This window comes from Haliotis rubra, unplaced genomic scaffold (genome assembly GCF_003918875.1).
Source record: "Haliotis rubra isolate DU_JTF1 unplaced genomic scaffold, ASM391887v1 Scf353, whole genome shotgun sequence".
In the NCBI taxonomy this organism is placed as follows: domain Eukaryota; kingdom Metazoa; phylum Mollusca; class Gastropoda; order Lepetellida; family Haliotidae; genus Haliotis; species Haliotis rubra.
Window position 1 is genome coordinate 629,657 of NW_025767028.1, and position 23,250 is coordinate 652,906.

Consider the following 23,250-nt stretch of genomic DNA (forward strand, 5'->3'; position numbering starts at 1 on the left):
CTATACAGTAGTTCATTGCGGGAATGGTAGAATTTCAACATACAATCTATTTAGTTTCTTTAACAGATAATATCGAATAAACAACATATTCTTTCCTTGAAACGATCCCTCGAAAGCGAAGCTGTTAGGTGTGCAGGTGAACATACGGATGATTATTCACGTGATTGTTATTACGGTGGGTCCGTGGGGGCGTTCTCCGTCAATTCTTTCTGGCTGACCTGTCACACACTGAAATCAGTTATAAATTCAGACAGGCGATGGAGGTCAATCTCCCCGTGAAGAGCTCTGCCAGAGCCTCCAGGAGCTCGGGTAGCTAGGGTAGGAATGATTGTATACTGTATAGTTAGCTTCACAGTCCCGAAAACACAATATTGGCCCAACTGCCCCCTTCCCGAAATGCTTAACTTCTAAACAATGAAAGTCTAGATTTCCTCAGGGTCAGGCTCCCTGAATCTCACATCTCAGTGGGGCTCCTTTCCAATTTAAGTGTTTGTGTTTTTAGTTACCATCAAAATAATATATTCAGAGACTAAGCGTTACTGTATGGTGATGGAGGGATTGTTTGGAATGAGAGTAGGGTTAGAGGTACGGATAGGTGGGGGATGGGGTGGGTATCGGCGTCGATATCGGGTACGGGTGGTTTTAGCGATAGTCTCCGGGAATCAGCCACCCGTCAGGATGTTGCATTCCACCTGTCCCTGTTTCTGTTTTGTTTCAATGTGTGAAGCCATTTCTGGTGTCCCCGTCGTGATATTGCTGGAATATGGTACAAGTGGCGTAGAACTAAACTCACTCACTCACTCACTGTTTTGCTTCGTCTGCTTTTGTTGCAAGGGAGGCAACTGTGTGTATTCTGCGCAGGAGATATCAGACTTCAACTTCACTCTGCTTCGCCCGGAACCACCGATCTGCTGCTGGTACTGAACCTCTCAGATAAACGTGGTTTCTCGATTCGATATATATTCAAATCAGGTCATCTGGAAGGAAGTACATGTGGTCCCTAGAGTTGCGTCCCTTGAGGACATAAGGACCAGACTCTGGGGTTCGAATGTTTCTAGACCCAGTAACCCAATCCGATCTTTGTTCTCGTTCCTGCTAAACAAAGCTGTGAGAACATCCCGTTAAGGCCACGTCAGATCAAACATTTTTATGCGATAGATCAGAGTGACTTATACCGGAAGTTTCAAACGTAGACTGGAATGCAGCTCGCCAGCTTAAAACTAGCTCGATAAAGATAATTTCTGATTGGCTGATGTCCACTTCCTGTCAGTATATTTGGCCGGAAGTTCGGAAAGGTCATGCGCACGTGACCAGTTTCTCGTTCCGTAGGGGGTGGTCGGGTAGCCTTGTGGTTAAACCGTTCGGTTGTCACGACGAAGACTGGGTTCAATTCCCCACATGGGTGCATTTCTGAAGCCCATTTCTGGTGTCCCCACAATATTGCTGGACTATTGCTAGAAGCGGTGTAAAAACAAAACTAAACTCACTCACTCGTTTGACAGTAGCGACCTGATCTGCTTGTAAGAGATGGTCTAGCTTCGTTCAGATGATGTCATCGGACGCGGACGACGTTGATCGCTATTCATTTCACTGCTTGGTTCGTCAAAAATAGATTATGTAAGGACCGCTGTCAGGCGGACTTTTGCTATGTTCGGCGTTAAAAATCCCAAAATTAAACATAAACCACCACCCACCCTAAAAGGGCCTCACAAACCAAAATAAACATCAGAAGACAAACAAACAAACAAACAATAGAAAACCAGGAACTGATCTCCTGTTTTAGACATGTTTTCCACATTTATGCTGTATTGTTCACTCACTCACTCACTGATTTCCAGGCACGGAGTGTCCATCAGGCACGACGGGAATGACGACACCGTCCCCGACGACTAAACCACTGGTGACGGATGTGAGGATACCCCTGGCGCTGTACCCCGTGTATTACGACATAGAAATACAGCCAAACATGTACGAAGGACCGGCCGAGAACTTTACCTTCAATGGGAAAACAAGAATCCAGCTTCGCTGCGACACACCCACCCGGAACGTCACTCTGCATACCAACAAACTTCAGATCACTCCCGGAAGTTTGGAATTTGGCGCGGAACCTGGAACGGCCGCAGCGCCCTCTATCGACAACTGGGTGTGGGACAAGGACCGACAATTCATGGTGATCCATCTGAACGGGGTCCTTGTAAAAGATGGGCTGTACTATGTGAAGATGAGTTACATTGGGCCCCTGAAAGATGACCTGCACGGGCCTCTATCTGTCCAAATATGAACAGAATAACGACACGATGTAAGTGTATGTTTTATAAAACGGATAGCGTTGTCGATGTGTGTAACCAGTCCAACAAACTGGGTACCACGATCCAGTTCTACAATATGAGACCGCTTACCAGAATCTATTTTTGATTAGAAGAGTGTCCCAGAGAGTTGTTCCTATCATTAGTGTGTAATGTTATTCCTAATAAGTGATATTTACCTTACACCTAGCTATTAATGGCTACTAAGAAATATAACCACTGTGTGTTGTTTCCTTGCATTGGTGGTTCGAACCCCGCCAGCGTTAAGCCATAAGACGTTACAAAATTGGTACTTGCTGTGCCCCTGTGTGACACTGGGAATTACAGAAATAAAGCAAGAACTAGTGGGTGCCGAGTCAGTATACAGTACCTGTGAATCCACCTGGGAGCATAGTATCTAAATGAACATGCAAGAGATTGATGATACCCTGCTCGGCCACTCATACCAGAAAACATTAGACAGTGGTACTGGTTGTTTCCGTGTATGTCGCTTGGCATTAAGGGGCGAGACGTAGAGGGTTCAGCCAGAGTGGGGTATCCATTTTAAAATGCATCATATTTTCTATGGGCCTGCTCTGCAGTACGCTTATGCACGTCACACTATAAGGGCAGTAATTATAAATGCGTTTAAGCCCAGTTCGTCTCACCTAATACTGCAGTCATTTATTCAATTTCACCTAATACAGCAATCGTTTATTCAATCAGCTACGTTGCCGCGACCCAGTTCCAGCCTACCGACGCCCGAAAGGCATTCCCCTGTTTTGACGAGCCCGCCATCAAGTCTAACTTCAATATCACCCTGGTGAGGAAGAGCCATCTCAGGTCACTGTCCAATATGCCGATCACCGACTCTCAAGACAGGTAACCTGTAGTGCCTCCACGTCTACTGTCAATTATAAACAAGCGCCACATGTTTGTATCGAAACAGATATAAAGACCAAGCCTAACATGTCACTATTATCAAAGATGTGTCAGTACTAAGCCTTGTATATCAATATCATCAGGAAATATCAGGCATGTTCCTGCATGCAGCTGCATGTTGCTGAATGTTGCTATATGTTGCTGCATGTTACAATATGTTGCTGTATGTTGCTGTATGTTGTATGTTGCTGCATGTTACAATATGTTGCTGTATGTTGCTGTATGTTGTATGTTGCTGCATGTTGCTGTATGTTGTTGTATGTTGCTGCATGTTGCCGTATGTTACTATATGTTGCTGTTTATTACTTATGTTGCTGTATGTTACTTATGTTGCTGCATGTTGTTGCAATCAAAAGTAGAATTTTATCAGGTGTCAGCCTTTGAGACGACCCCGCTATCTACTGTTATAAACCACTTTTGCATTTTTTCAGGGGGAACAACTGGGTGGCTGATGTTTACCAGACAACCCCGAAGATGCCAACATACCTGGTTGCTTTTGTTGTGTGCAACTTTGAATATACCAATCAAACCACGACCAACAACATACTGGTGAGTTTATGAAAGTAAAGATTAAGAGACGGCTCCTATATAAGTAATAAGGTTGACCCTGTGTAGGTTATAAGACAGACACTGTGTAAGTAACAAGACAGACACTGTGTAAGCTATAAGACAGACACTGTGTAAGTAACAAGACAGACACTGTGTAGCTTATAAGACACACACTGTGTAAGTTATGACAGACACCGTGTAAGTTATGACAGACACCGTGTAAGCTATAAGACAGACACTGTGTAAGCTATAAGACAGACACTGTGTAAGTTATAAGACAGACACTGTGAAGGTTGTAAGACACACACTGTGTAAGCTATAAGTCAGACACTGTGTAAGTTATAAGACACACACTGTGTAAGCTATAAAACAGACACTGTGTAAGTTATAAAACAGACACTGTGAAGGTTATAAGACAGACACTGTGTAAGCTATAAGATAGACACTGTGTAAGTTATAAGACACACACTGTGTAAGCTATAAGACAGACACTGTGTAGGTTATAAGACAGACACTGTGTAAGTTATAAAATTGATACGGTTAAGGTTATAAGACATACACTGTATAGGTTATAAGACACACACTGTGTAAGTTATAAGCCAGACACTGTGTAGGTTATAAGACAAACACTGTGTAAGTTATACGACAGACACTGTTAGCTATAAGACAAACACTGTGTAAGTTATAAGACAGACACTGTGAAGGTTATAAGACACACACTGTGTAAGTTATAAGCCAGACACTGTGTAGGTTATAAGACAGACACTGTGTAAGTTATAAGACAGACACTGTTAGCTATAAGACACACACTGTGTAAGCTATAAGACAGACACTGTGTAGGTTATAAGACAGACACTGTGTGTATAAAATTATGTGAAATTGACACACTGTATAGGTTATAAGACAGACACTGTGTAAGTTATAAGACAGACACTGTGTAAGTTATAAGCCAGACACTGTGTAGGTTATAAGACAAACACTGTGTAAGTTATACGACAGACACTGTTAGCTATAAGACAGACACTGTGTAAGTTATAAGACAGACACTGTGAAGGTTATAAGAAAGACTCTGTGTAAGCTATAAGACAGACACTGTGTAAGTTATAAGACAGACACTGTGTAAGGTATAAGACAGATACTGTGTAAGTTATAAGACGGACACTGTGTAGGTTATAAGACAAACACCTTGTAAGTTATAAGACAGACACCGTGTAAGGTATAAGACAGACACCGTGTAAGGTATAAGACAGACACTGTGTAAGTTATAAGACAGACACTGTGTAAGTTATAAGACAGACACTGTGAAGGTTGTAAGACAGACACTGTGTAAGCTATAAGTCAGTCACTGTGTAAGTTATAAGACAGACACCGTGTACGTTATAAGACACACACTGTGAAGGTTGTAAGACAGACACTGTGTAAGCTATAAGTCAGTCACTGTGTAGGTTATAAGACAGACACTGTGTAAGCTATAAGACAGACACTGTGTAAGTTATAAGACACACACTGTGTAGGTTATAAAACAAACACTGTGTAAGTTATAAGACAGACACTGTGTAAGTTATAAGACAGACACTGTGTAAGTTATAAGACAGACACTGTGTAAGTTATAAGACAGACACTGTGTAAGCTATAAGACAGACACTGTGTAAGGTATAAGACAGACACTGTGTAAGCTATAAGACAGACACTGTGTAAGTTATAAGACAGACACTGTAAGGTATAAGACAGACACTGTGTATAAGACACACTGTGTAAGGTATAAGACAGACACTGTGTAAGTTATAAGACAAACACTGTGTAAGTTATAAGACAGACACTGTTAGCTATAAGACAGACACTGTGTAAGTTATAAGACAGACACTGTGTAAGGTTATAAGACAGACACTGTGTAAGCTATAAGACAGACACTGTGTAAGGTATAAGACAGACACTGTGTGAGCTATAAGACAGACACTGTGTAAGGTATAAGACAGACACTGTGTAAGTTATTAGACATACACTGTGTTGGTTATAAGTCAGACACTGTGTAGGTTATAAGACAGACACTGTGTAGTTTATAAGACACACACTGTGTAAGTTATAAGACAGTCACTGTATAGGTTATAAGACATACACTGTGAAGGTTATACGACGGACGCTGTGAAGATGATGAGACAGACACTGTGTATTGTGCGGGTGTGGTGCGTACCTGTACTAGGTCGGGCTAACGCTGGACATTATGCCACAACATGAATTCACAGATACAGTATACTTCCTCCGCACCCACTTGTCCTTGCTCTACTCCCTGTATTACGAGTGGAAACAATACATACATTTTCGTGGCGCTTCCTTGTCTGTGCAGTCGCCTGTTCGGGTTCGTGTCCGACCCAGGCGCTATGTATGAAGCCCACTCACGTGTCCCCGTCTGGGTGTGCCCAGAACATGGCCACGCATTAACAGACACGTTCAGTGGTATTCTTTGTTGTGTATGCAGTACAGGGCGTGGTCCAGGCCGGAGTCAGTGGACCAGACCCCCTACGCCCTGGATGTGGGGGTGAAGATCTTGACTTACTATGAGGAGTACTTCGATGTTCGTTTTCCTCTCCCAAAACAAGGTGAGTGAGTGAGTGGGAGGTTAGTTGGTTGAGTGAGTGAGTGTGAATAGTTGTCTGTGCAGATGTGTGAGTGAGTGAGTGTCTTGTCACGAGGAAGTGGAGTGGAACGAGTGAGTACGTTTTGACAAATATTTCAGTTATTTTACATCTCAGCTATTTGCAGGAAGGTTCGTGATGGATGTCTACCATTTTAGAAGTTTTGTTATTCCCTCAAGTATAACATGTTTCATTTTTTCTCTGTGACCTGCCTGATGATCGTTCCAGACATGATCGCCATACCTGACTTCGCTGCTGGTGCCATGGAGAACTGGGGTCTCATCACGTACAGAGAGACGGCCATGTTGTATGAACCGGGCGTGTCGTCAGAGGGCAACAAACAGCGAGTCGCCGTTGTTGTGTCTCACGAACTGGCACATCAGGTGTGTTATGTTAACAGGTGTCTGTACAGGTGTCTGTACAGGTGTGTTGTGTCAACAGTTGTCTGTACAGGTGTGTTGTGTCAACAGTTGCCTGTACAGGTGCGTTGTGTGACCAGTGGTCTGTACAGGTGTGTTGTGTGAACAGTTGTCTGTACAGGTGTGTTGTGTGACCAGTGGTCTGTACAGGTGTGTTGTGTGAACAGTTGTCTGTACAGGTGTGTTGTGTGAACAGTTGTCTGTACAGGTGTGTTGTGTGAACAGTTGTCTGTACAGGTGTGTTGTGTGAACAGTTGTCTGTACAGGTGTGTTGTGTGAACAGTTGTCTGTACAGGTGCGTTGTGTGAACAGTTGCCTGTACAGGTGTGCTGTGTGACCAGTGGTCTGTACAGGTGCGTTGTGTGAACAGTTGCCTGTACAGGTGTGCTTTGTGAACATTCGTCTGTACAGGTGTGCTGTGTGAACAGTTTTCTGTACATGTGTGTTGTTTGAACAGTTGTCTGTACAGGTGCGTTGTGTGAACAGTTGTCTGTACAGGTGCGTTGTGTGAACAGTTGTCTGTACATGTGTGTTATGTGAACAGCTTTAAGAGCATTTAGAAGTTGGAGCAGCGTTTTGTTTCATTGTTTGCAAATGTCCAGTATGTTCAAACATCATATCATGGCAGCTGGGCATTGGAAGGGATAGGAACACGTGGTGTGGTTCAAAGAGATCAAATTCCTTGAATCCCCCATGGAGTTTGATGTCAACAACCTACCCCATTTGTCAAAGGCGGCCAAAAGGATTGTGTGGTCAGACTCATTGATTGGGTTGCTTACGTCGTGGATCGTTGTTCGGATTGTCAGTCACTGGATTGTGTGGTCGAGAATCGGTTATTTACACGTCACCTTCAAACCGCTGGAATATTGCTAAGTCCGACATTCAACAAAACACACACATACATCTAATTTAGAGAGTACAATTAAGGCGATGTAGGTAAACAGGTGCTCTTTATCTGCAGTGGTTTGGAGATCTTGTGACGCCATCTTGGTGGGATGACCTCTGGTTAAACGAGGGCTTCGCCAGCTTTGTGGAATACATGGGAGTGGATTTCGTTCATCCAGACTGGAAGATGGTAAGTTATGGCATCACGAAATATACTTATCTTAATTTACAAGACCTGTATAATATGTCATGCCTTGAGCTTTACCGTACGAGGGGTACAATATCTCCAAGTCGTGTATATGTCTCCGTGTGTTTTACCGTCCGAGGGGTACAATATCTCCAAGTCGTGTATATGTCATGCCTTGTGTTTTACCGTACGAGGGGTACAATATCTCCAAGTCGTGTATATGTCATGTCTTGTGTTTTACCGTACGAGGGGTACAATATCTCCAAGTCGTGTATATATGTCTTGTGTTTTACCGTACGAGGGGTACAATATCTCCAAGGTCTTGTCTTTACCGTACAATATCTCCAAGTCGTGTATATCTCTTGTCAAGTCGTGTATATATGTCTTGTGCTTTTACCGTACGAGGGTCGTATATATGTCTTGTGCTTTACAATATCTCCAAGTCGTGTATATATGTCTTGTGTTTTACCGTACGAGGTGTACAATATCTCCAAGTCGTGTATATATGTCTTGTGTTTTACCGTACGAGGGGTACAATATCTCCAAGTCGTGTATATATGTCTTGTGTTTTACCGTACGAGGTGTACAATATCTCCAAGTCGTATATATGTCTTGTGTGTTTCGGCACCGTAGGTCGTGTATATATATGTGTACAATATCTTCCAAGTCGTGTAAGTACGAGGGGTACAATATCTCCAAGTCTTGTGTTTTTCCGTATATATATGTCTTGTGTTGTCTTGTGTTTTACCGTACGAGGGGTACAATATCTCCAAGTCGTGTATATGTCATGTCTTGGACAGTTTGAGCAGTTCGTAGTGGAGGATCTCCAAGACGTCTTCGACTTCGACAGCCTCATCTCCTCTCACCCCGTGTACGTTCCTGTTGCCCACCCTGACGAGATCAATGAGATATTTGACAGGATCTCATACGCTAAGGTAGGATCATCCTCTGCTCACAGGGGCAAAATATCATGAATGCCTCTACAAATATATATGGACACGGATCTTCTCCAACATGTTTCACTTGTATCTTCAGTACGCTCGGTATTCTCATCACCTTCTTTATATATATATATATATATATGTATGTATGTATATATATCGATCACTATGCCATCCCTCCACGGACTGACTTCAGTGTTTTTGTTTTTCACACAAAGCGTGCATGGTGGGCCATGGGGATAAAACGCTGTAACTCCATCACGCAAAGAAAGATATATTCAAGTGCAATCTTGTGAATACACCCCAACAATAACAACTTCACTGCTAGCTTCAGCATTAACAGATAACAGCCTAACACAAGAATACGAAATCGATGAAATTGTCCAGCGCAATAATGCAAAACACGCCCCGCCCGTCGTCTTAGCAGTCAGTCAGTAGTACGTTAGTGGGCGTGGCCTATGTAATTATCATTGTTTTATCAAAGCGTTCTTTAACCAATCAGTCGTTACAGAATTACATGCAGTTTGTTTGAATACAAGCCGTATCAGTGTTACTAGCAGTTTAATACCGGCTCAGCCACCAGTACAGCAGTGCTTATTAATTTTGAGAATGTCACGCATTTTGTTCGCAGGTAAGTAATCATGTATATCATGTGCATGCATTTGCGTTCTGCATGTATTGTTTTATACAATGCCTGTGTTGCAGGGGGCCTCCATTATCCGGATGATGCGGTTTTTCCTGGGGGAGGAGACGTTCCGTCTCGGCCTCTCCGTAAGTATTCTGGGGTTATTTCGACTCCCCCTCCTCCCCTCTTCTCTCTCTCTCGCCCCTCTCTCCTTCTCTCTCTCTCTCTCTCTCTCTCTCTCTCTCTCTTTCGTCCTCTCTCTCCTCCTCCTCTCTCCCTCTCTCTCTCTCTCTCTCTCTCTCTCTCTCTCTCTCTCTCCCTCTCTCGTCTATCGCTCACATCAGCCTCTAATTAAGTATATCACCATGTCTTTTCTTTCTTCCTCTCTAACTTTCTCTCTCACTAAATCATTCTCTCAATCAATTCCGCGTGTGTTTCAGAAATACCTCAAGAGCAAGGCTTACGCTGCTGCGTTTCACGACGATCTGTGGGCCTCCCTCACCGAGGTGAGTCCCAAGTATGATTGTCTACAGTGTTCACAAGCTCTAAGTGTCATATGTCATACATGATAATAATACAGTTGAACATATTTGTCTGTGGCCTGTTTTTCACGACTCAGCAAGAAACAACGACGAAAGATTTCACAAACAACCTTCACATATGTATCACATGGGTGAGAGGTCTTAGGGACAGCTCTGCACACTATGGCATTGGAAATAATCAACGAGATCATCAGCCATCGATACAAGCAGGGACATAGTACTGTCAACGCGTTATACGTCGACTGGGGAATTAACTCGGAATTAAGACGAAGTGTACGTACAATACGTTGACAAGACGAAGGAATTCGTTGAGCTCAAACTTCTTTAGTTACATGACAAACAAATACACAAGACATAAATGTGGTGAGCGAGTACCTGCTCAACCCCAGGGCGTTTCCTACGAGCGGCATTATCCTGCTCGTGGTCGTCCCTACAGACAGTCGGAATACCTGACTCGTACTCCTTCACCGTCTAGATGTGAGCATACTAAGTATATATGTTCACTTTTTGACAACAATGGACAAGCGATGACTCAACAATTGACAGACAGAAAAACAGTTATATAGCACTTCCTTGACCAGTTGATGTGATGGCAAACACGGCCAAGGGGGATTACCAATGAAGGTTATAAATGTCAAATACAGTAATTAATTGCCTGACAAGTCAATGTACAATGCGGAAGTGATAAGGATTACATAGAATACAGATTAGCGTCATATAAATTATTACAATAAAGTCTCACATGTCTTGACTACATAGTTTTTTACTTTTTAAATATTTGGACGATGGCTGTCCTGAATTAGTCCCTATAACAGTACCAAAAACAACTTCTTCTGTTCACGTGACGGCGGTGGAGGAGCCTAGTGGTTCAAGCGTTCGCTCCTTACGCCGAAAACCCGGGTTCGATTTCCCACATGGGTTTCTGGCTGTATGTCTAAATTCAATGTCTTGCGCAATTCTGTATGGTGGTTCATTTGTGAGTGAGTGAGTATTGCTTTACGCCGCTTTTAGCAATATTCCAGCAATATCACGGCGGGGGACACCAGAAATGGGCTTCACACATTGTACACATGTGGGGAATCGAACCCGGGTCTTCGGCGTGACGAGCGAACGCTTTAACCACTAGGCTACCCACCGCCCCCGGTTAATTTGTGTAATGTGTTTGCATTTAAATTTTGATATTTACAGTTATTCACTGACCTGCACGTTCGGTGATTTCCATATATTTAACGTGATACAAATTTCAAAATATATTTGACTGTTAAATAGATTATACGTTCGATAGCGAAACTATTTGACAATACATTTATGATATCAAAACTATTAAACAGGATACTTTTGATGTTGAAAATATTGAATAGGATATTTTGATATGGGGCTGGGCGTTATGGCCACAGTGGAGTCCGGATATACGAGGTGTCCCCTTTTTACAGCAATCAAACCTTGAGGGGAAAAACATCAACGTGAAGGAAGTGATGGACACCTGGACGCTGCAGATGAACTACCCGGTTGTCATGGTGATTCGTGAAGGCACACGCATTAGGGTATCCCAGCAACGCTTTCTGACAGACGCTAACGCTACCGATCCCGGAAAATACACGTCCAGTTTCGGGTACGTGTCACGTGTCACTGAGGGGGGCTGCTGGTGGGATATACCGACCCTGACACAAATATACCCCAATATAACCCCATGCGACTCCTTTTTATATTTTATTAATATTATGTAAGAACCATCTTTTGTCTGTAAAATAGGTTAATAATAGAGACTTCATTTCAGTCTAGGGCCTCGTGAGCTATACATGTATTTTGTTCGCCTGCTATAGGGCCCACATGCACGAAGCCATTTTAGCGCTACGACTATCTTAATGAGAAACAAAACGCCAACACCCAGTCTTCTAACCGGCGCCATTTTAATTATTCCTCGTAACCACCGATGACAGTTAATGTCAGCGACTCAACAAACTGGGTTTCGGACCAGCCAGGCAGAAAGGCTCTTTGACAGTTCTCATGAGGAATTACCTTGAATTATCATATTTCATATGAAGGAAAACCTTGGAGTATTATTTCCCTTTAAGTCCATGTGAGAGATAGAGCTAAAATCGCGTTGTGCATATGGGCCCTGGTCGAAAGTATAACTTTCACCTTTGGTGTGTGTGTGAGTCTAGGTTTACACCGCTTTATTCCAGCAATATCACGACGGGGGGCACCATTCAACTTTGGTGTGTGTGAGTCTAGGTTTACACTGCATTGTTCCAGCAATATCACGACGGGGGGCAACATTCAACTTTGGGTGGGGGTTAGTTTGTGGTGGCTTTACGTGCTCTCTCGAATGACTCATTTCAAACCATCGCTGAAATAGTATACCCCTATATTCACAAACCATTGCCCGTTCATAACACCAAACATTTTGATCGAAATGCAGTTTTTAAAAGTTATGAACGTGTAAGGAGATTCAAAGGAAAGACAACTCTGTGTTAACAATAGATGTCGGACAGCACTGAGTGTGTGAGTTGAGTGAGAGGGTGGGAGGCAGAGACTGCGGGGTTTGGTAGGGAGGGAGTGAGGGAGCGTCCAGACTCACTCACGCCAGCTGTGACTGCGTGTGTTGTACAGGTACAAGTGGGAGATACCTTTCGCCTACACCAGCAGCATCGAGAACAACTTCAACAAGACTGACGCCGACATCAGCTGGATCAAACCCAACAGCAACCAATGTAAGTACCCTATTGGTCTAACAACCTGAACCACTTCAACATCATCGGAGTGTGTGAGTGAGTGAGTGAGTGAGTGAGGGTGTTGGGCTTAACGCCGCCTTTAGCAATACTCCAGTAATATCAAGCGAGGGACACCAGAAATGGGATGCACATATTGCACCTAGTTTTGTAAACTGGATTCATTCAGAACCGATTTTGATAGTAAGTTCCCATCACTTGCTCATGAAAACGAACAACTATCGAACGGCTGCAGTTATCAAGAAATCTGACAACCAGGTAGCCCAGTCGTGCCGGAATATTTTAATAATTCATGAGTTAAGTGGCAACCATGGTGAAAGTTGGCCAGAAAGTGAACAACTAACAGTATTGTAATTGAAAGGGCGCATTGCCTTTTCTCCAAATCAGGGACCCGGCCGTAAAATATGCTTTCTGCAAAGACAAATTACAAGTGCTTGATGCGGCCCGAAAATCCCTCAGTCGTGATGACACTGGGTGCTGTTATCTTATCTGAAGACTTCACAGAAGTGTCGATCCAAGCTGTTCCCTTTTATGAAAAGCGCCAGAGAGGAAGGTAAAACTGCGTCTCTATACTGCGATGTACTTGTTATCGAAGGCAATGTGAATAGCTATGACTTTGTAGAAGAAAACACTAGAGAGATAGGGAGGCGTCGTAAATGGGAAGCTCGACCGTGCAGTCAGCTCTGAGATACCCTACCAGATATATAGCCATGGAGTTTAGCAGTCCGGTCGTCGTCTCAATGAAACTACTGGTGTTAAAGACAAGGATAGTGAAGGAACAAATACAGTACACATATGTGCGGGAAACATTTGTGCACTTAGATCCAAATTGCAAATGTATGACTTCTTAATTTCCTCAAACTATTATATGTTTTCTCTTATAGAAACTATGGTGGAAAACGGTAAGGATATAGTATGTAACATATTGAGTGATTATACCTGCTATGAAGTTAATGCCAAATGATTTTCACAGAAAGGGAGATTTTCAGGGGGCATTATTGCATGAGTGAGATCACTGCTGACGTCACAGCTCACACGTGTGTATGAACACTGGGATAACTGCATTTTCTTTAACGTGACTTCTGTTAATCCTGTTACTCTATTTCTTGGCTTTACTTATATCAATCCCGAAAATTCACCGGAGTATAAAACAGCTGAACATAACGGTATCATAACATCCTTGAACAAAAGTTACTACAAATAGTGTATCATTTTGGTCATTCATGGAGGTTCGTATTGTGTCGGGACTTCAATGCCCGTTTGTCTACTGAACACGATTATGTGGTTGATGATAACGTCAAATATCTGTCTCTAGACAATGATCTATACCTAGGTGATGATTTCGACTTACCAAGACACATTTGTAACACAGAAATAAATATATCTTGCTGGTCACTAATTAACGTTTGCAAGATTCATAATACTCATGTTATAAACAGGAAGAAAGCTGTGATATTCCCAGCAACTTTACGTTTGTGTCCCACTCCGTAGACTAATGCTTAGTCTCTGAATATATATAAGTTTGATAGTAACAAACAAGCCCATTTAAATTGAAAAGGAGCCCCAATCAGACCAGAGGAAATCTAGACTTGCTGTATTTAGGGCTTTCGCACTGCAGAGAGGGATTGACAGTAGGGACAATAATGTGGTTCAGGGACTGTGAGACAGACTACCCACTCCGGTACACGTGTAGCTGACTACTGTCTGGTATCATCTTCATTATGTAACAATGTCCAGGATTTCGAAGTTGTCGTCCGATGGGAATCTGACCTTATGCCTATAACATGTACTAACTGCATTTTCTTTAACGTGACTTCTGTTAATCCTGTTACTCTATTTCTTGGCTTTATTTATATCCATCCCGAAAATTCACCGGAGTATAAAACAGCTGAAAATAACGGTATTGACATCCTTGAACAAAAGCTACTACAAATAGTGTATCATTTTGGTCATTCATGCAGGTTGGTATTGTGTCGGGACTTCAATGCCCGTTTGTCTACTCAACACGATTATGTGGTTGATGATAACGTCAAATATCTGTCTCTAGACAATGATCTATACCTAGGTGATGATTTCGACTTACCAAGACACATTTGTAACACAGAAATAAATATATCTTGCTGGTCACTAATTAACGTTTGCAAGATTCTTAATACTCATGTTATAAACAGGAAGAAAGCTGTGACATTCCCAGCAACTTTACGTTTGTGTTCCACTCCGTACACTACTGCTTAGTAACAAACAAGCCCATTTAAATTGAAAAGGAGCCCCAATGAGACCATAGAAAATCTAGACTTGCTTCATTTAGGGCTTTAGCACTGCAGAGAGAGCTTGGCATTAGGGACAATAATGTGGTTCAGGGACAGACTACCCACTCCGGTACAAGTGTAGTAGACTACTGTCTGGTATCATCTTCATTATGTAACAATGTCCAGGATTTCGAAGTTGTCGTCAGATGGGAATCTGACCTTATGCCTATAACATGTACACTTGAAAATATCTTTGATTGCAAACGGTCTGAAAGCAACAAGAAGTTAGGCTCCTTATGACCGTCTGTTACTTATCAACTTGATGGTAAACGAGTATCTGAATTTCGTGAACAGTTTTCGAGGGAAGCAAGCCAAATTGTAAGTTTTATAACGCTGATTGAACTAACCGTCCATGAAGCCGTACAATGCCTATCTGAACTATTTACTATGTGAAGAATGAGTACTATTTTTATGGATATACAACTTCTTTATTCTATATGTGCGTCAGTTGGTTCGTTACATACTGTTGTCCAACGTAAACCCCAACAACAGCCTTGGTTTGATCACGAGTGTTCGCTGTGGGTCTGATCATCAGTGTTCGCTGTTGGTTTGATCATGAGTGTTCGCTGTTGGTTTGATCATGAGTGTTTGCTGTTGGTTTGATCACGAGTGTTCGCTGTAGGTTTGATCATGAGTGTTTGCTGTTGGTCTGATCACGAGTGTTCGCTGTTGGTTTGATCATGAGTGTTTGCTGTTGGTCTGATCACGAGTGTTCGCTGTTGGTTTGATCACGAGTGTTCACTGTTGGTTTGATCATGAGTGTTCGCTGTTGGTTTGATCATGAGTGTTCGCTGTTGGTCTGATCATGAGTGTTCGCTGTTGGTTTGATCATGAGTGTTCGCTGTTGGTCTGATCATGAGTGTTCGCTGTTGGTTTGATCATGAGTGTTCGCTGTTGGTTTGATCATGAGTGTTCGCTGTTGGTTTGATCATGAGTGTTCGCTGTTGGTTTGATCATGAGTGTTCGCTGTTGGTTTGATCATGAGTGTTCGCTGTTGGTTTGATCTTGAGTGTTCGCTGTTGAAAGCAGAGAAATATAGATTGTTAAATGTATTCAGAAAATATAAATGTGATGCAACTTTAGCTCGATATATTGCTGCCAGAAGACAGTTTAAGTTGTGCTGTGAAACAAAGAAGAGACTCCATGATATAAATATGGTGGATGAGCTGAATGAAGCAGCAACGATACAAACCATACGGAATTCTGGAATAGGGTTAAGCGGTATCTCTCAAGCACCAACAAAAGTTCAACAATTTCGCCGGAAAAATGACACCGATACTTTGGGCAATTGTTAAATCCTGTTGACTCCTCTCAACCTACGGACTTTGATGAGCGTGTACTGGATTTTATGGAAAACCACGTGTGTGCTAGGTGGGAAGAAAATGTACTGACGGAAGATATGCTATGTGGTAAAAGAACAAATGAGGAAATCCAACATGCTATCGATAAACTAAAATCCGGTAAATCCCCAGGGACAGATGGAATACCTGCCCTGAAGGATTTATTCATTGCTTATCTAAACAGACTGTTTAATACAGTGTTGAACGTAGAGGTGTGACGATACAGACATTTCACGATACAATATATATCGTGATATCTTGGAACGATACGATTCGATTCGATGCATATCACGATGTGCTATCTTTAGATATTTTCTTTAAAAAATATCTATTTTGATAGCAAGTAATAGTGTAAATTTTGGTATAACCGTCAATTTCTAGTGAACATTTACAATTTTAAGGTTAACGATACATATCACGATACGAAAAAAATCGATATATTTATCATAAAGTATCACGCTTATCGAAACTACGATATATCGTCACAGCTCTAGTTGGACAGTGGTACCCCGCTTGTACATTGAAAAAAATATAAGAGCGCTCAGCCAATCAGAAAACGACATTTATGTGTGAGGCAAGATAGTCTGGTTCTGTCTACGATCCAAATAACTTCCGAGGCCTTACCCTACTCAATGCGCAAGGCAGGATTGTCACCTGCAGTCTGGAGAATCGTCTCCGAATGTGGATGGATGTCAATAATCTGTTATCAGAATCTCAAGCAGGATTCCTACCTATTACTAGACAATAAACAATATCCTTACTCTCTAAGCCCTGAAGTACTGTCGGAAATAGAAAAAAAACCCCTGTTTTTAGGCTGTTACTCTGTATCCCTAAATTTACACAATTGCAAACAACATATGTCGAAATAAACCACATCGGCCTAACTGGGCGTTCAGTGGAATGCGTAGTAGGATATCAAGACAAAAGCATGTTTACTCGTAAAATCGGGCAAAACTCAGAAAAAATACGAATAGCTGCTGAAAACAATATATCAGACCAAAGATGGCAATTATGTCGCTCAGCCAGGTATGACGACGGACCGTAGACTCACCTGGCATGAAATGCATATGCTGCCTACTGGCACAAGGGGTCATCTCAAATATAATTTATACTGTTTCATGTGTCTCATTTATTTATTAACATCTTGCGTGTCTTTCGTAATGTTTATGTTGATATATGTAAAAGAGAATGATACCCATAGAAAAGCTTAAATCAGCCATCGTATTAAATGTCTCAAAATATGTACTTGAAACAACCACCCGAAGATCGACAGGACTGGATATTATTTGTAAGTTGATATGACATGCCGCTTGCTTCCCCAGTTTAATTCCCCTAAAGGATTACCTCATCTCAGCTGATATCTCTATCCCCCAGCCCGACCCCAACCATTGTCTGCGACACCCGTCCTGGTTTTGCTTTTGAGACGACCCCTCCTACCTGTTTGTATTTATAGTGATAGTGAGACTCCATGGCAGCTAATCCTTCATAGTTTCAGTATTAAAGTTATTATATTTTTTACGTCAGCTTTTCTAATGCAGCTAAGTTTAATGTCAAAATGGGCATTTAGAAAGTGTCCTTTATAATACAATATCATCACACACTAATTTGCATAAGGCCATGGTCTGTTCCATATAAAATCCACATTGCTCATTTCTGCACTTATCTCTCCTCAGTGAAATCCTTTTTCTACGTTTCCTATTTCCCTACCACTGAGACTGTAGTTAGGCCGAACTTTGTCTAACAGATATTTCACACTTTCACATATTAACTACATAAATTGTAGATATAAATGAGAAAAAACAGGGTTTGTTCATATTTCCGACAGCACTTTAGCTGCAAAGTACCTTTCAAAACTTAAACGTCGTTTCTATTGCGCGTTCACTTATTTCAGGAAAGCCTTTCACTTTGTTGATAGACAAAAACTCGTGTATGTGCTGTTTAACAAGGGATGTCGATATAAAATATTCAGTTTCCTTAAAAAACATGTATGAATCTGTTAAAGCTTGAGGGTGGTCTAACGTCTTCTTTCAAATCAACTTGTGGCGTCAGACATGGCTGTGTCCTGAGTCCAGTGTTATTCATCTTCTTTATTAATGAACTTGTCTCGCAAATGTATGCAAATTGTGAAAGTGGTATTTTTGTTTTCTCAGCACATTGAAGACATTGTCTTATTACTGTTCGCTGATGATCATGTTTCAACGTTTGCCTACACTGTGGTTGGTTTGCAAAAACAGCTTGATGTGGCCTATGCTTTCTGTCAGAAGTCGGGACTTCAGTTGTTATCACGAAATGCCCGTGCATCAGATGCACCCGTCCATTCCCGTTTCTCCCGTGCGCCCCTCCGCGTCAATTGTCAGCAATCATGATTATATTGATGATTGTTTGTTACACAACTTATTCTGTGATGCATAACAATTTCTAATAGCTGAAAAGGTGTTTGGGTATAGGTTATACATGAACATCTTGCCTCGTAATATTTATTAACATGCCTTTCAAAACTGATATATTTAGTAATTCATAGGGACAGTGTCTAGTCAAACAGACTGTACATATGTTCTTCCTGTCACGTGTTACGACTATGTCGTCGCAATCAATTGTACTTTGGGCCACATGGCCAAAATACCTAATAAATGAATTGAATTGAATTGAATCTCCGTGGAGTAGTGTATAGAGCGTCTATGGGAGGTCGTTGTTTCAATCTGCTGTCGCCTCTGAAGATGAAGGTCAGTGCTTGTAGTCCAGGCGTGTCGGGCTTAGACAGGTGCTTGTTGTCACCCTCTCGGCGCTCGGCACTGATGGGTGGAAGATGTACTGATGTACTGATGTACTGATCGGACTATAGCGTGTCTGGATGGGGTACCCATGCCCATCAATGTACATCGTTAAGTTAGCTATAGGGCTGAGAACAAGCGCACGCACATACACACACCACAGACACCAGGCACATACACGCGCACAAACACGCTCACACATACGCACGCGGCTCTGATAAGTGCAATAACACGGATACATTTCACCTTGCCACGCCTCCTCGTACACACTACAGCTTTGGTTCAACGTGCTTGTGTTGAAACTGGTGGGGTTTTGATCAAACGTTTACAGTCAGTTTCAAGGGAGACCAGTATAATTCAGATTATTCAGAACAGCAAAATATCGAGTTGATTCAGTCAGTCACTAACTCACTCACCCTACCCACCCTTCCTCCTTCACTCACTCATTCACTCACTTGTCCAACCCTCCCTTCTTCCTTCACTCACTCATTCATTGACTCACTCACTCATCCCACCCTCCCTTACTCCTTCACCCACTCATTCATTGACTCACTCACTCATCCCAGCCTTCCTTCCTCCTTCATTCACTCATTCATTCACTCACTCACTCATCCCACCCTCCCTTACTCCTTCACCCACTCATTCATTCACTCACTCATCCCAGCCTTCGTTCCTCCTTCATTCACTCATTCATTCACTCACTCACTCATCCCATCCTCCCTTCCTCCTTCATTCACTCATTCATTCACTCACTCAATCATCCCACCCTCCCTTCCTCCTTCACTCATTCATTCATTCACTCACTCAGCCCACCTCCCTTACTCCTTCACCCACTCATTCATTGACTCACTCACTTATCCCAGCCTTCCTTTCTCCATCATTCACTCATTCATTCACTCACTCAGTCACTCAATCATCCCACCCTCGCTTCTTCACTCATGCATTCACTCACTCACGCACTCATTCATTCATGCACTCACTCATCCCACCCTCCCTTCCTCCTCCTTCACCCACTCATTCATTCACTCACTCGCTCATCCCACCTCCCTTCCTCCTCCTTCATTCACTCATTCATTCACTCACTCATCCCAACTCCCTTTCTCCTTCAGTCACTCAATCATCCCATCCTCCCTTCTTCCTTCACTCACTCATTCATTCACTCACTCAGTCACTCACTCATTCCACTCCCCTTCCTCATTCACTCACTCATTCATTGACTCACTCATTCACCTGACATTTTCTTGCAGTGGTATTTGACAACCCTACCGTGATCCCCCCAAGGTCGGACAACACGAGCTGGGTGCTTGGCAACCCCATGCAGTACGGCTACTACCGCGTCAACTACGACGCGGCCAACTGGGTGGCTCTGATTAACCAGCTGAAGATGGATCACTCGGTGAGAACCAGCTGGACTGTTTGTTTGTTTGTTTGTTTGAGACCACAACCAACAATAACCCAGTTATACCACGGCGTCCTGTGGAACAACTGTGTCAGACAAACTAGTGGTTGATATTATGACGACACAATCAGGTACGATGACACACAACAGAAGTTGTTTTGCTAAGATTGGTACAACAACAATATACGTTAGCACGTGTCAACGGGAGATGCGTCAAGAACAATTTCAGGAAATTATTTTGACATTTTCGTTTTCAGAAATCAGAGCGGGAAATAGATATATATAGATTTGAGGCTTCCATCTTTAAAACATGAAGTATAGTGGTTGTGTTTGTTGACAGTTTACCGACAGCTACAGAGACATATCCACAAGAATGTGATAATTAAGGAAATATCAGATTTGGTCGGTTATAATTAAGGAATGATTCCCATGACGCTCTTGTTTGTCTGAATGGAGAAGATACAGAACCAAACATGAGGGGGCGTTGTCAAGTTTGGTCAGTGGTTTCAAAAAATTAAAGGCCTGAAAACCACCCTAACCCTCTCTTGTGATTAGCCTTTCCGACGCTGGTATTTCAAATTGAAAAGCCTGACACTTCAATGTTACCTTCAGATTTCTGTTTTAGTATCACACACGGGTGATCAACGTTGGGGACTTTACTTACCCCGACTTATATTTCGGTGAATTGCCAGCAAGCTGTGTTATATAGTACGACCTGGGGTATCTTATGGGGCCTGGGAGAGAGTGAGTGAGTGTGTGACGTTTTCGTCGCATTAGCCAATATTAGAGCTATATCACAGCGGGGGACACCAGATATGTGCTGCGGATACTGTACCCATGAAGGGAATCGAACCAGGGTCTTCGGCGTGAAGAGCGAAAGCTTTAACAACTAGGCTACCCAACCGCTCCGTGGGAGAGAGCGTGTTTGAGCTTTTGAACATTCTATCCTTCGAGTGACGAGCGGACACGACCGGCATTGTGAGATATTGTTGTGAGGTTCTGATAAACTACATGGAGACAGATCTTTATGGTTTTCTCTCTTCTTGCAGCAAATCCACGCAATCAACAGAGCGCAGATTATTAACGACGCCTGGAGTTTGGCCAAGTGAGTTCACACCACGTATTTACTATGTGCTAGCGGGGATACGATGGTCACAGTCCAGTGCGTGTGTGAGTTCAGTTTTACGCCTCTTTTAGCAATATTCCAGCAATATCACGGCAGGGGACACCAGAAATGGGCTTTACACATTGTACTTAGGTGGGGAATTGAACCCGGATTTTCATCTTGGTGTCCCCGCCGTGGTATTGCTGGATAATGCTAAAAGCGGCATAAAACTAAACTCACTCACGTTATGCATCAGTGCGTTGATAGACAGCATGTCATTGATACTGTAAGTGGACGACCTCCTGAGAGGGTACGTAAGTCCCAACACATTTAGAGCAAATTTAGGCTTGCCACGTTTTTAATCGTAGAATATGTTTGCTTTTAATTTATGGCTAGATTTCTCTTCTGTCGCCAATGGCTGAAGGGATGTTGTAAATACAACTAGGGTCCATGCAGGTAGCAAAAGTAATGTCAGTCCCCATGGTCCCTGGTATGGTGATCTGCCTTCAGTTATTGGCGATTTATAGCCCATTTTTATACTGTATTGTTTTTCCCCTATAGTTAAAACGTTTTAGATTTAATTACTAGTTTTACATACATATCTGTGATATTCTAGTTGTTTTGCTGTCCTTCGTCGGCAGGTTTTTTATAATATACATATATTTCATTTCAATATCAAATGTTCTCGTCACGATATGGCTGAAATATTGCCGATGTGACGTTAAATATTAACTCACTCACTCACTGTAAGTGGACGACGTGGGACGCTGATCATAACATCAATCACTGGATTATCTGATTCATACGGGATTTGATTGTCGATGTGAGACGTTAGCGGGGTGAGGGGTACTTGTAGCTGCCTATGTCTGTCTCAGAGCTGGGCTGGTGTCTCAAGATGTCGCTCTGCGGACGGTGGAGTATCTGGACGGCGAGCTGGAGTACATCCCTTGGGCGGCGGCTAATCGACAGCTGGGATACGTAGACACCATGCTGACCAAGACAGGGCTGTACGGGGCATTTGCGGTGAGTGATTGGGTGGGCGAGTAAGTGAGAGACTGCGTGTGTGAGTGAGAGAGTGAGTGGGTGGATGATTGGTTGGGTGAGTGAGTGGGTCGGTGGGTGGGTAAGTGAGTGGGTGGATGAATGGTTGAGGTGAGCGAGTGGGTGAGTGAGAGTGGGTGGGTGTGGGTAATGAGACCTGAGTGAGTGGGCGGAGTGGGCGGGTAAGTGGTTGGGACCTGCGTGTGTGAGTGAGAGTAAGTGAGTGGGTGGATGAATGGTTGGGTGAGTGAGTGGGTCGGTGGGCGGGTAAGCGAGTGAGTAAGAGCCTGCGTGAGTGAGTGAGTGGGTGGTTTTGATGAGCCAATGAGAGACTGCGTGAGTAAGTGAGGAAAGAAACTATCGGTTAGGATGGCTAATGACTGTGATAGAGGGTGGATTATTGTTTTGAGAGAGCGAGGAGTTGAGTGAGTGAGTGAAATGAAGCCAAGTGACCGGTTATTAGGCTGACATGTCTGGAACCGTCACGGCATATAGGATTCGGTAGAGTGAAGCGCACGTAAATTCTTTTCAAGTGCGCGAAACAC

The 23,250-nt window shown here is 42.9% G+C and overlaps 1 protein-coding gene across 1 annotated transcript in view; it reads left to right on the plus strand.

Moving 5' to 3' along the window:
- LOC124285133 (aminopeptidase N-like) overlaps positions 1 to 23,250 on the plus strand; it is a 73,131-nt gene that overhangs the window by 37,955 nt on the left and 11,926 nt on the right. The window contains 15 exon segments of the mRNA XM_046721290.1: positions 1,839 to 2,257; positions 2,259 to 2,299; positions 3,012 to 3,167; positions 3,659 to 3,776; positions 6,253 to 6,373; positions 6,638 to 6,792; positions 7,790 to 7,903; positions 8,701 to 8,835; positions 9,547 to 9,612; positions 9,907 to 9,972; positions 11,442 to 11,620; positions 12,622 to 12,722; positions 20,408 to 20,556; positions 21,609 to 21,664; positions 22,540 to 22,687. Coding sequence (XP_046577246.1) covers positions 1,839 to 2,257; positions 2,259 to 2,299; positions 3,012 to 3,167; positions 3,659 to 3,776; positions 6,253 to 6,373; positions 6,638 to 6,792; positions 7,790 to 7,903; positions 8,701 to 8,835; positions 9,547 to 9,612; positions 9,907 to 9,972; positions 11,442 to 11,620; positions 12,622 to 12,722; positions 20,408 to 20,556; positions 21,609 to 21,664; positions 22,540 to 22,687 — 2,024 coding nt within the window.